Source organism: Podarcis bocagei (assembly GCF_964188305.1).
Source record: "Podarcis bocagei genome assembly, chromosome: 3".
NCBI classification, from domain to species: Eukaryota; Metazoa; Chordata; class Lepidosauria; order Squamata; family Lacertidae; genus Podarcis; species Podarcis bocagei.
The window spans coordinates 40639638-40652231 of record NC_138127.1 but is presented as its reverse complement, the minus strand read 5'-3'; the positions used below and the strand labels follow the sequence as shown (position 1 = coordinate 40652231).

Sequence of the window (12594 nt, the reverse complement as noted above, 5' to 3'; positions counted from 1 at the left end):
CTCTGTTTTAGTTTCCTGGTTTTCTTAACTTCTGTTATCCAAAATAATCATAAACCAGTTCTATGGTTTGCTGTGATAGCAAATACCAACGTCAAGGTCAATGCAAAATAGAGTACTTCTATGACACAGTAATAGTAGAGCATTCATTATTCACTGAGTGCTGATGCAAAGAAAAACTGGGAACTGGTCTTCATACTCTGTATGAGAGTAGCATCATGGGAAAAGAAAACATTGGCATCATTTCAACCCTGTAATGTGGTAAATAAAGGGCTGTGGAAGTGGTTCTGTTCACTATAGAACAGAGTTGGGAATGGTTTATGTAGCAGTTCAGATACGCATTTATGTCGCAGTTCAGAGCACTTAACTTAATGTTATATTCCCAATTCCTAGAATGACTGTAAAGTAGTCCATACTACTTCTTCATATAATTGCAAATGGACTGTTGAGGATGAGAGAACGATAGCTTGCTAAGGCTACCTACTGCATTTATGATTGAGGTGGCATTTGAACCACAGACTTTTTGACTTAAACTCTTAGCCCCAAGGCTACACTTGGAGATTTATTGGGTATGTCTCAATTAGGTACAAAGGAAACAAAAACAACAAAGTACAATCTTTTTTCATTCTTTAGCAAAATTAAACTTTTGATACATATATCTGTATATTTAAATTAGTGAAATTCTTAACACTGGTAAGATACAATACTGTCAGTACATTCTGATATCTGTTGTATATATTACATGTGAGTGTAACTTTCCCACTAAATATGGAATTTTTATCAATCTCAGAGGACCTCAACAGTATGCAGAAAGTTGGAAAGACCTGTCCAGACTGCATATAAACTTTAATAACTGACCGATAAAGCAAAAGAGAGACATAAAATTGAGCAGTTAAATATTTTGGCTTGTGCCTTTGTACGTAAGAGTTATATTGCAAACCAGATATTGGGAACCAAAGTGGTAGAATTCTAAGAATGCTGAGGGTAAATTGAATTCTCAGGAAGGTGACAATAGAAGTTCAGTATGTTTTTTTTAAAAAAGAATTAAACACATAAAATGCTTTCAGGGTTAAGGGCAGGAGAGCGTTAGGGCTTTCAGTGTATATATGCAGAATTTCTATTCTACTGTTGCAGGATTGAATGGTCTTTCTGTTGGAAATATTCCCATGTTTGAAAACTTATGAGAATCTAAATAAAATGGTATTGCAACAGACGGTTCAATCTCTTTTGTTGTGATTGCCAATGTCTGATTTCTGAAATGTATACAGAAGTCTGTAGTTGTTTTCCAATATATATGTGGTATCACAGACATTTGAATACTGTAATCTGCAATTGCTGAGTTTCCATTGGCTATTCCATTTAATGTAGTAGTTCTTGCCAGCCATTCTGCTTCTGAAGGTGATTGTTTACCTTTGATGGGCATGCAGACAGGCAGACATATCTCAAAAAGGTGCCCAAAGACATATAAAGTTCTTATAGTAAATTCACTGAGACGTTCATTCTGTGAAACAGATCTGTAGGCAAAGCTAGTGTAGAAGAAACGTATGCATTCTGAATTTCATAAAGGTCTGTTTAAAAATTTGATTCCACATTACTGTATATTCACAACAATGAGCATCACAAGTAAAAGAATCATAGACGCATCTAAAAGTCATGTGTCATCTTAAAGACTCTTTGTTTTTTCTTGCCACAGATTGACATGGCTATCCCTCTGGAACTCTAGCCATATCGATCCACTGCTATAGTGTGTCCTTTAGAAATTCTGTGGCTTGAAAGACCAGTGGAGCTAGCTAGAGACTAAATGGGAGCGTATTGGTCTGCTAAAAATGTTGTGACTAACACATTATAATGGAATAATACATTGGCCCATTTTCAGTGTTCAGAATAATTAACAGTGTACATCTATGCATGTTCACTAGTAAGTAAGTGCCACTGCATTTCATGGGTCTTATTCCTTAGTAAGTTTGGGTAGAGTAAGGCCCATCAAACACTGAAATACTTCTGAATAAGCATGCAAACAATTCGGCTGTATTCCTACCCCCGCCACCTTACCTCCTCTAATTATTGTTTGCCCTCATCCCCAAATAAAAGTCACAGGAACTTCCATGTTTGCTTCAAATAAATGTGCTTTCATTATTTTCTTCCTTTAAACAATTAGATGCATGTCATTATTATTTTTTCTTTTCAGTATTTCAGGTTGTTGCAATGCACCTTTTGGGCTAAGTTTTTTCCTTTGTCCTACTTGTAGAGTCTGTAATCTCAGAAGTCCACAGTCTAACCATTCTTCGGTAGATACGTAAATATATAGTATTGCTGATTTCTGCTGGTGATCATGTTGCAGTTATTCTATACTGTAAGGGGGTAGTTTTTGTGAAGTACAGTCTTGCTCTGTTCTGGTGCAAAAATAATGCACACCAGCAAATCCATGTTCTTAATTTGTCTGATAAAATCAACGCTCCCCAATCTTCAGTTTTTTAGGTTGTGGATTTTTCTTGGTTTTGTTTGTTTCAGTGTTTCTGTTCACAAAGTTTGAAGCTTCAAGTAACCATAGTGATTAATAGTAAACGTTCAAACAAAATGAAAAATTCACATGAGCTTAACAAGGATGTACATGAGAACAAGAACCAGGAAAATAAGTAGAAAATTCAGTAGGAGGTTGAGGCCTCTGTTTGCTGCAAGATCCATTGTAGGCATCTCTTGCACTTTTTATGTGTGCAACAGAATTTGTGATCACAGTTTTGAGTTTGTTCAGTTTCAGTGCCACTGAATGAAGGTTGTCAGATGTATATCACATCTTCAGTTCTTGGCTTTTTCTGAGCTTTTGCTGTCCAGCACCTAAGAGAAAATGGCTGATGAGCAACAACTATAGAAACCAGTCCCACATACACACCACCTGCCCTCCAAAACACCCTTGAAAGGAGATGCAGAGAACTTTTTAATAAGTGGCATGGTTTGCACAAAATGACTTGACTAAGGGAGTTGTCTGTCTTATTGTGCCAAGTAGAAAAGTATTTTTTCCAAACAGCAGATGGCGTTTTACAATAAAATGCACGTTTACCTTTATAACTAGTCACATAGCACAACCCTGCCCTCCAAGTTGCTAATCACATGGCTCTGTTCTTATTCTTAAATCATCTATTCACAAATCACATTAGAATTTAATATTAATAAATCAATGAATCCTTATCTGCAGAAAGTCCTTATACCATGCACTGTGGGTGTGTCTATTGTTTGTAATACATCTTAGTTACCATATTTTCCCGTGTATAAGACAAGGTTTTTTGCTAAAAAAAATAGTACAAAAATTGGGGGTCGTCTTGTACATGGAACATGGGCATCTGGGGGAATTTTAAAAATATTTAAGCATATGTCCAGGATTTTGGCTTGGGTGGGCTGAGGTGGTCCCTCCTGCTGCCATTCCCCCCTTCTCCCCCTCCAGGCTGCATGCTGGTGACCGGCTTGCCTCCTGAGGCCCCTGTTGGCTCAACCACCAGATCGAGAGCAGCTGCCACTGCCACCGCTGAGAGCTGCCCCAGCTACCTCTCCTTGCCCTGCTTTCCTTTTTTCCCTCTTCCCCTCTCAAACTCCCACCCTGCCCCCAACCCACTCACCATCTTCCTCAGCTCAGTTTGCTTGATGGCATGGCCCAAGGTTATCTAGAGTCACCAACGTCGGGAGTGGGTAATTCGCGTGCCTCCTGCCTTCCATGGATGTGGTAGCCATTTCTCAGGCTCCCTCTCTGGAATCGAACCCTGATTCCCCATTACCCGTGGTCACCATGGTAGGCACAGAAAGTACCATCGAAAGTTGATGGTGTGGCCCGGCGCAGAGCGGCCGCTGCCTTCCCCCGGCTCTTCCTTGGCATCCTGCTTGGGAGCCTGCTTCCTCGCAGCAGCAGCTGCCACCGATGGGGGGGGGGGAGCGTGTGGTGCCCCAGTCACTGCCTTTGCTTCTGCACCACAGTGCACTGCACACACCACCATGCTGGAAACTTTGAGGCCGATCGCCTCAAAAAAGATCAACAACTTGCCACCGCCAATCATCCAGATTTTCACTTCTATTTTATGGTTTCATTTTCATAATTTTGGGGTCAAAAAATAAGGGGGCGTCTCATACATGGGAAAATATGGTATGTTATATACAGCTTTCCACCTTGATGAGTGGGTCATTGGCAAGTGGGTAATTAAACTTGGGAAAGGATGACTGGATACTCTGCCACCATCTCTTAAGTTGGAGCTTTGAGGAGGCTTGGGTCATCTTCACATCTGCACTGATCTGACTGTCTCCATCGCCTACTCCAGAAGTTGAGGTGGGTCATGTGAATGCATAGTGATTGAGCCACTTGGAGTCTTAGTCTCTCCTGGCTCCAGCAGGAAAGACTGGAGACAGTCTTGGTGGTGGTGGCGGCCATACAAGGCTCTAGCTCTGGAAAAGATTGAGAGAGCTATTTTTGCAGCAGATAGCTGTAGTTCAAGGAACACCTTTCCTGCTGTCTGTCAAAATGATCCGAACCTTTCTCCCTGGCTGCAAGGGGGCAAAATTGGGGCTAGACTTTTGCTACTTTCCACAGCGACAAAAGTTTGAAATTGGAGAACACAGCAGTTCCCAACTTCCTGGAGAGGCTCAGTGGTAGATCAGGAATTAATGCTATAATCCCACATGGCTTCACCTGAACACGATGGGCCTTTTTTCTGAGGTAGCATTCATAGAATTGCTCTGAATGGGAGGGGCAAGGGCCCAGCCATACATTTTGACAGCTGCCAAGGCCAGCGAAAATTTTTGGTTATATGGATTTCTCAGCAATTATAGTCCCCTTTGGGGGAAAGCTATGACTGTTTAAAGTGGCGTGATACTGTTTTAAATGTATAGTGCAGGTGGGCCTCACTTCGTTAAATTTATTCAAGTTGATCAAATTTATTTACCAGTTTTAAATTGAAATAAACAGAAATAAGCCAAAAATGTATTGCCAATCCATTAACCTTTATTTTTTATCTTAAGAAGGAACCAAACCTAATGTGTGTGTTTTTCTCAACACGGGAAGATCAGTTCATGTGTAACATAATTAGATGAGTACATTCTCAATGTATGAAACAAATATAATAATTTAATGAGTCATTAGACATGGTTGCTTCTTACCAGTTCAGCTAAAATGATCACATGTACACTTCATAGAAATGATAAGTTTGATTTCAAAACATTATGAACTCATTTTTAACCATTGGTGGGGTCAGTGCCTAGAAAAGCTTTGACCATGGTTAAGGTTCCTGGGGAGTATTAAATCCTCTAGTTCTTCCGTTTACAATTATTAACCAAGGTAAGAAATTGAAAGCATATATGCCCAATCCATGAGTAAACTCGACTCTATACCCCCCCCCCAATATATAATATATAGACATCCATAGTAAGATGTTTTGGCTTTTTTGTACATTGAAGCAAATATTCAGATCTCTGAATGCCATTTTAAGGAGTGAAATTAAAAACAAACAAACCCACAACCAAAGGACAAACTGCTTATATCAATACTTTTTTTTTTTTACTGTATGGAAGCATTTATTCTGTTTTAAATATTACTGAGCATTGCCAAAATACAAAGCATTGACCTCGCACTTTCCCCATACTTAGTGCTAGATTCAACTGATCTGGCATGCTAGAGGAAACCAGTGCTAGCACAACAGGGCTCCTCACCCCCATCCCCACTATACCCCCTGTGCCTCCCCATAATCCGCTCTGGAGAACCCTCAAAACAGTGTGCAGAGAAGGGGAAGGGAGATCATTCTGTCAGGCAAGAGGAAATGCTTGCACTGATGGAACAATCTCCTTAGCGCTGCATTGAATCCCAACTTTTACGTTTGAGAAAAGTATTGATATCAGTTTTACTTCATTACTTGGGTTTTTGTGTACAAAACTCTTACTTGTCATACTCTATCTACATCCAGTGTCTTCCACCACTTTCAAATTACCTTACTTGAACACACAAGCGAGGATATGCAGTATTTGCAAATATATCTAATGCCTGAAGGTTTATTTACATCTGGCCACGGTTTGGGTCTCAGTGCTTCTTTCAGGCTGTTCTAGACAAATGCCATTGCTGAAATGTGCAATATGTATGTCAGGTGGAAAATTAACTTCATTTAACTATGGGTTGATTGAATACGTTTATTTTTCAGACTGGAAAGTCTGTGACCATGTAATGGTTTAACATTAATTTCAAGGTTTCAGTCATAAACATGCTAAAGCAAGCTTAATAATAGTTTGAGTAAACAATCAAAGTACTCAAGATTTGAAAGTAGGCTGTGCAGAATATTTTCTAAACTATATAATGATCTAAGTGTACCTGTTAACAGTTCATTTAGCCTCCATCTCTACCTACCCATTCAAATGTGAACCCATTTCAGAGCCATAGTTAAAACTTATTGATGGTCATATGTAAAACTTGCTATTGGACATTTTATAGCTTTTTTTACTAACACATCGATTCAGTAAAACAAGTCTGTAACATACACTTAACAATACGTTTCAAATCACTGTTCAGTACAGGAGCTTTTAACGTGGTTGCAGTGGCTAATGTGTGAATAGTGCAGCCGGTTAGAAATTGTTTAGTCCGAATGCTGGACTTTCTTGCAAGGATTTCCTTGTGCTGGAAATTTCCTCTTTGGTTCTTTTCTCTCTCTGGCTGCTTTCCCCATTTGCACAGCGCAGTGAAGATCAATCAAAGAAGCCAGACTTCAAAGAAGCATCACAATGATGCAGATAAGCAAGAGGCATATTAAGATGAGACAAAAATTCACAAAGAGCTCTTGAAGCCTTTGGCGTGTTTGTGGGTTCACCTCAATAGTTGAGGCTCTCCTCATGGCAGACCGGGTTATGTACTGGACCTTCTCCATGGCAGCAGGAAAGCGCAAATTTTAAGGAAGTGGGTGCAGATTTTTAAGAAGCAGTGGTTTTCAAGGGCAGTGCAAAGTGCTTAATATCTTCTTGTTTGCTTTGTTTTAAGAGTCTTTGTGGAGCTGGGGAAAGCAGGAAAGTGAAGTGTTAGAAATACAACAAACAGTGTATTGACCAGGGCAAGTGCAGATTATTTCCAAGAAAACCAAATGTTTGAAACAAGCATGTGAGATTTCTTTACTGTGTGAGACACTTATACATAAAAAACAAATCTTAACAATAAGACCAGGCCTGCCTTTCAATAATACCACACACACTAAACTTGTTCTCAAGACCACTGTGTATGATATGGAAAAGAGCTGTTTGCAGCAGGTTTACGATAACACATTTGAAGGAGAGAGTCATGTGTTTAATATCTGGCTGGAATACACCTCCTGGGTACACATGTTTACAATTCATCATAGAGAGTAACAGTGGACATGCTGCAAACACGTCCATGTCTTGTAAAGCAATCCTGAGAGATGTGGTTCATTTGCCGTACCAGGTGTGACTTGTGACCCATTAAGCTGAATGTAGCCCACCAGCCATGTATGGTGGTTCACAAAGGGCTTGTTAAGCCTTCTGTTTTTAATGCCTGCCCAAGACTGCAAAAACAGTGAAGCTGTCAAGCTCTTGGCAGTCCAAAATGCATAGTTGGTGGGCTCTGTTCAGCTTAGATCACATTTGCAAAGGAATGTTTTATATAAATACACTCTACAACTCGGCTTGACTTTCCATTACTTTTTAGCTCTGTTTGATTCTGTATAAATGAAGGGCAATAGACCATTAGCCATTAAAATATTTGGCTGACACCATGTTCAGTTCTTTTTTTCTTTTCTTTTTGTTTTTCCGGTTTACATTTGACAAGGGTAGATACTCTAAAACACACACACACACACACACAGAGAGAGAGAGAGAGAGAGAGAGAGAGAGAGAGAGAGGGAGGGAGGGAGGCACAAGACAACTCAAGGGACCTTGTAAAAATGGTGTTCCTTCTTCTAGCCAAATATGGACTCAGTTATGCTAAAGTGTTTATTTTATTCCAAGCAAGCCGTAGTGAATTAAATACTAACAGATTTGTATTAAACACCTTTGTTAAATATGGCGTGACACTTCACAGACATGTCACATAGCTAGCTGATGGAAATAGTTATCACTCGCTTGTTACTGAATAAAAAGCACAGATGCCCTCTTCCTGCATGTAATATTTTAAGATGAAATTATTTGATGGAAAAACTCCGCTCTCTGGGAAGGTCAGCAACATACTTCTTGATAGAACAGTATTTTTGGCAAGCTACGCTGTGGCTTTTTCTGTAGTTAAGAACTTGCATTTGTCAACATGAGGCTTTTCAAAGAGTTAAGACTTGATGATTAATCATAACATATAAGCAAACAGCTGTGATCTCATTTCATTGCAATACATATAGCTAGATGAATACTGTTGCCTGTCATTATTGCTCTGAAATTGGAGAAGACATTGGAAGGATATCAGTGTTCCGTTTATTGTTTTTGTTTTTGTTTTGTATCTCTGTACTAGACCTTAAAAGACATTTGAAGGAAACAAGAATCACATCCCAAGCCTATGTTCATTTAAATCCCACTTTGTTCATTGGGGTAGTCTGGTCTATTTTCTCCTGTCTTGTTCGGAAAACTGAGAGTTCTTAAAATTGAATCCCTCAATTCCATTTAACTTAAAGTTTTGCTGATGTCAATTCAGACATCAAGTAGTTAGTACACAAAAAGTGGAGGATTCAGAATAAAAATGGGTTCTTTGATTACAGATGAGTGTCCACTAGATAGAAAAGAGGAAGAGGAGCAGTAGCAGTTGTTCTTACATTGTTTTCTAAAAAAATTTTTAAAAAGAAAATGGCGAGTGCTGCTTCATTATTCCACTAGAGGTCATCAGTTTACTGCTGATTTCCCCTTCTTGAAAGTTCATTCAGGAGAGACAGCTTATAAATGAGGGTGAGACCATTAATATCACAACATTTTTGAGGAATAAGTCTGTTCTGCTGGGAGTCAGTTCTATTGTCCCTCTCCCAAAATTGTTTTGATACTGTTAGTGGCAGCAGTTAATCAGTTATTTCTGTGCAAGTGAAGAGATTTACTTTATCCCACTTAATAAAAAAATTTCTTCCAGTAGCACCTTAAAGACCAACTAAGTTAGTTCTTGGTATGAGCTTTCGTGTGCATGCACACTTCTTCAGATACACTGAAACAGAAGAAGTGTGCATGCACACGAAAGCTCATACCAAGAACTAACTTAGTTGGTCTTTAAGGTGCTACTGGAAGAAAAATTTTTATTTTGACTATGGCAGACCAACACGGCTACCCATCTGTAACTTTATCCCACTTAAATCAGTCTTGGGATTCGTTTAAGAGGCTAGGGGCAGATCTGCATCATATAATCTTATCATGAGCAGTGTCAGCCATCAAGTATAACAAGAAAAGAAAGATAAATAGAAGTGGTATATATGTATTTTTTTTTGGGGGGGGGAGACTGGGCATTGGCGAGAAAGGGCAGGAAACAACAGTATGGAAAAAGGAGGAATAGTGGTGCCCAAGAAGCTACGTGAAAGAAGCAATGAGCACATATATATTGGCTAATTAAGCAATCTGTGGCCTTTTAAACTGTTTGGGGGTTATTATTTTTGTTTGTTACTATGGTATGCATTTTTGTGTTTTTATATTGTAAACCACCAGGTTTACATGCAGGCCAGTATAGAAATTGAATAAAGTATAATAAATAATAATAGAATTGGTTCAAGATTCTAGGGAAAAGGTGAGATGAGTCAATAAGAGAAACAGAAATGGGATTATAGAATGTTAGGAAAAAATGTTAGGGGAAAGTTCATATTTTCAGTCACAGAGAAAAGGCTCACTTTCATAAGAGTGACAAAAGCTGTTTCAAAGAGAAAAGCCTAAGAGTGAACTGATCTCTCCTGCAAGGAAAATGAAGCAGAAAAGAACTTTCGGGGCATCTAAAGCATGTTTTGAGATTTTCCTCCTTCCAGTATAAGTTCCTTTAAAAAAAAATAAATCACAAAGCAAACACCCCCCCTTTAAAAATAACAATAAAAATAAAACTTTTTCTTAGTTTTATTATGCCCCTTTCCCCACTTGAGAACATACAGTGAAATGGATCAAGTTTTGCTATTTAAGTCAGTGAAGGAAGTTATCCTAACATGCTGTATGTAGAATTGCTCTGAGAGTCTTCCGAAAGCTAGTGTTTGTGTCTGTGATAATGTAACAGAATTGGCTGTTATTCTGTGTTGCTGCGTTGTGTGTGTGTGTGTGTGTGTGTGTGTTTGTGTATAAAGGCCTCTTGTGGACAAAAATAAAAATGCAACTGATTTCTTTGAAAAATGTCTAGAATAGAAATTAGGTAGTATTAAAAAAACTACAAAATCAGGTACTTTGAAAATGGGGAGTTCTGTTTCTATTGGTGTATAAGTGTTTTCACTAATATATATTTCTGTTACAATGTTAAAAAGGAATTCTGAGTATGCAAAACTTAATCAAATAGTAACAGCTTTCTAGTGAAAATACAACTTCCCTCTAGCAACAAGTTTAAGCCTTTATTGATCAATAACAACACCTTTAATTTTTGCTGGCACCTTTACATGGGAAACACAGCAGAACATATTTCCAAGTAAACGTTCATGGGACTGCATTTTGAATTAAAACTGTGACTAGTGGATGGAGAGAAAAAAATGATACAGTAAATCTTTCCTTCAGCTCTATAAATAGTTCTCTCCTCTCTCAAACGGTAAAATGATTTTATTTGCTTCTTTTTCTGTTTTTGGTATATGTGCTCATGATTACAATTGTGAGTTGGATCCAGATTTAGTCTTACTGAGAGCTGACCCATTGAAATGACGACTAACTTAAGCCCCATTGAATTCAGTGTGTCTGTTCTTAGCATGACAGTGGGTTGGATCCAACGAAGTCATACTTGGAGTAGACTCACTGAAATGATCAGAGGTGACTAACTTAAGACCATTGATTTCAGTGGGCCTATTCTGAGTGTCTTTAATAAAACACTTCAGTGGTTGAAAACATTACATGTCACTTGTAAATTAACACTGTAGGTAGGCTGCTTGAAATAAACACCTAGTTAATGACAGTGGCTACAACAATGCAACAAGATTAGGCTTCTTAAAGCCCAGTGTTTTTAAGTGACCTTAACTGTGTAGGATTATAGCCACTGGCTAGGATCCAAGAAATCAGGCTACTAAATCTGTGCCCAACATGTCACTGGGCTTTTGGTGAGTTTTTTAAATAGCAACACCTCTCCATGCCACATTACAAACCATTTTAAAACACCATTTTAAAAATCAGTTTGTGATATGGCATGGGGTGTCATGTAATTCTCACTGGCTATGCAGAAACCCTTGGGCTTTCTTAAATAAATACTCTGGTTGCAGGGAATATTAGTATTAGATGTGGCTTGCTTGGCTGTAGTAAAAAAATACATGTACAAGTATACCTGTTCGTACCAAAACTGCTTAACTGCTAATCTGCAATGTAAACACTACAAAAATAAGATACATTTACAAAAATAATAATAAGGATATAGTAACATTTTCAATAGAAAATTGAGAGTCTAGAAGGGAGGGGGAATAACAAAATTTCTGACACTGTGACAGCAGGATCCTTTGCTGTCTACAAAGCACTGAAATATAGCTTGATTCTGTCTGAATTCTTTTACAATGTTTCTTCCCAAATCATACACCCTGCCCCCTCTATGTTCAAATGTTTTTGCTGTACCTGCATTTATTATCAAACAACCCTAAAAAGATGCAGAAGGTAACCAGTGTTGGAGTTCTGCATCAAGCTAATGTTTCTCAACAAAGGCTGCAGACCTCTCTCTTCAAGTAGGATAGCTAATTTAGAAACCCACAATCCCTTATACATTTTTATTTTTATTTAAAAAAAAACATATTCCCTTACCTCAATAGTCAGTGATTTCTGAAATATGTGATGGTATGCTCTGGGAAACTACAAGGCTTCTCCGTCACCAAGTTTGTGGGAACAACTGAAGTTGGTGGAGGGAAAAAATAACAAAAGTTTCATAGGCAGGGCTCATGATGTCATCCAGGAATTTAACTCTAGTGATTGGTTATAGAAGAGGCTTTATAAGAACAGGGACGTTGCACAGCTTACATCATTTAAAGCAGTGATATTTCGTTCTTGAGCTATAGGGAAGAGGAGTGAGTTAGAAAGGACTCTATATGCCTACAAATGTTATTGACATGTGAATTCAGTCAATAACAAGTGTACAGTTAGTACACATCACTTTCCAATGACAAAATCTCTCACTGTTTCCCAACTGGACTTACTGTTTTCGGTAACTTTCTTGTAAAGCTGTGTACAAAAACGAAAAACTGAAACACATGATTTTTATTTTGCATGTGCTAATGAATATTAAGGACCAGTTTTTCCAGTGATCAGGACTCTAGTAATGCTTACTGTGGATTTGATCTAAACCTGTCTCTCTCATGCCACACACTGCTTTTGAAATTATGAGTTTCAAAACAGTTTGCAGTATTAAGTGGCATCTGCTGTTTGGGGAACGGAAGGAATCAAAATTATCTCTTGTGGTGTTCCTGGAGTAGGTCTTCGGATTGTGCCGGAAAGTAAATATGGTAGCCTATTGGTTCTGCACATGAC

The 12594-nt window shown here is 38.5% G+C and overlaps 2 protein-coding genes across 7 annotated transcripts in view; one reads left to right on the top strand and one right to left on the bottom strand.

Moving 5' to 3' along the window:
* The window catches only part of CEP85L (centrosomal protein 85L), a 93060-nt gene that overhangs the window by 41258 nt on the left and 39208 nt on the right, over positions 1-12594 (top strand). The window lies entirely within an intron of this gene.
* On the bottom strand, positions 547-12218 carry PLN (phospholamban). Of its 2 annotated transcripts, none has more exons than XR_014006295.1 (2): positions 11875-12218; positions 547-2832 (listed from the first exon to the last, which is right to left on the bottom strand). XR_014006295.1 is itself a non-coding variant. In XM_081187835.1 (2 exons), the coding sequence occupies exon 2, from the start codon at positions 6879-6881 to the stop codon at positions 6723-6725; it is 159 nt and encodes a 52-aa protein (XP_081043961.1). In that variant the 5' UTR covers positions 6882-7004; positions 11875-12039; the 3' UTR covers positions 4957-6722. The 2 variants fall into 2 exon arrangements, 1 of the variants encoding a protein (XP_081043961.1); XM_081187835.1 differs by lacking the exon at positions 547-2832 and adding an exon at positions 4957-7004 and having other exon boundaries at positions 11875-12039.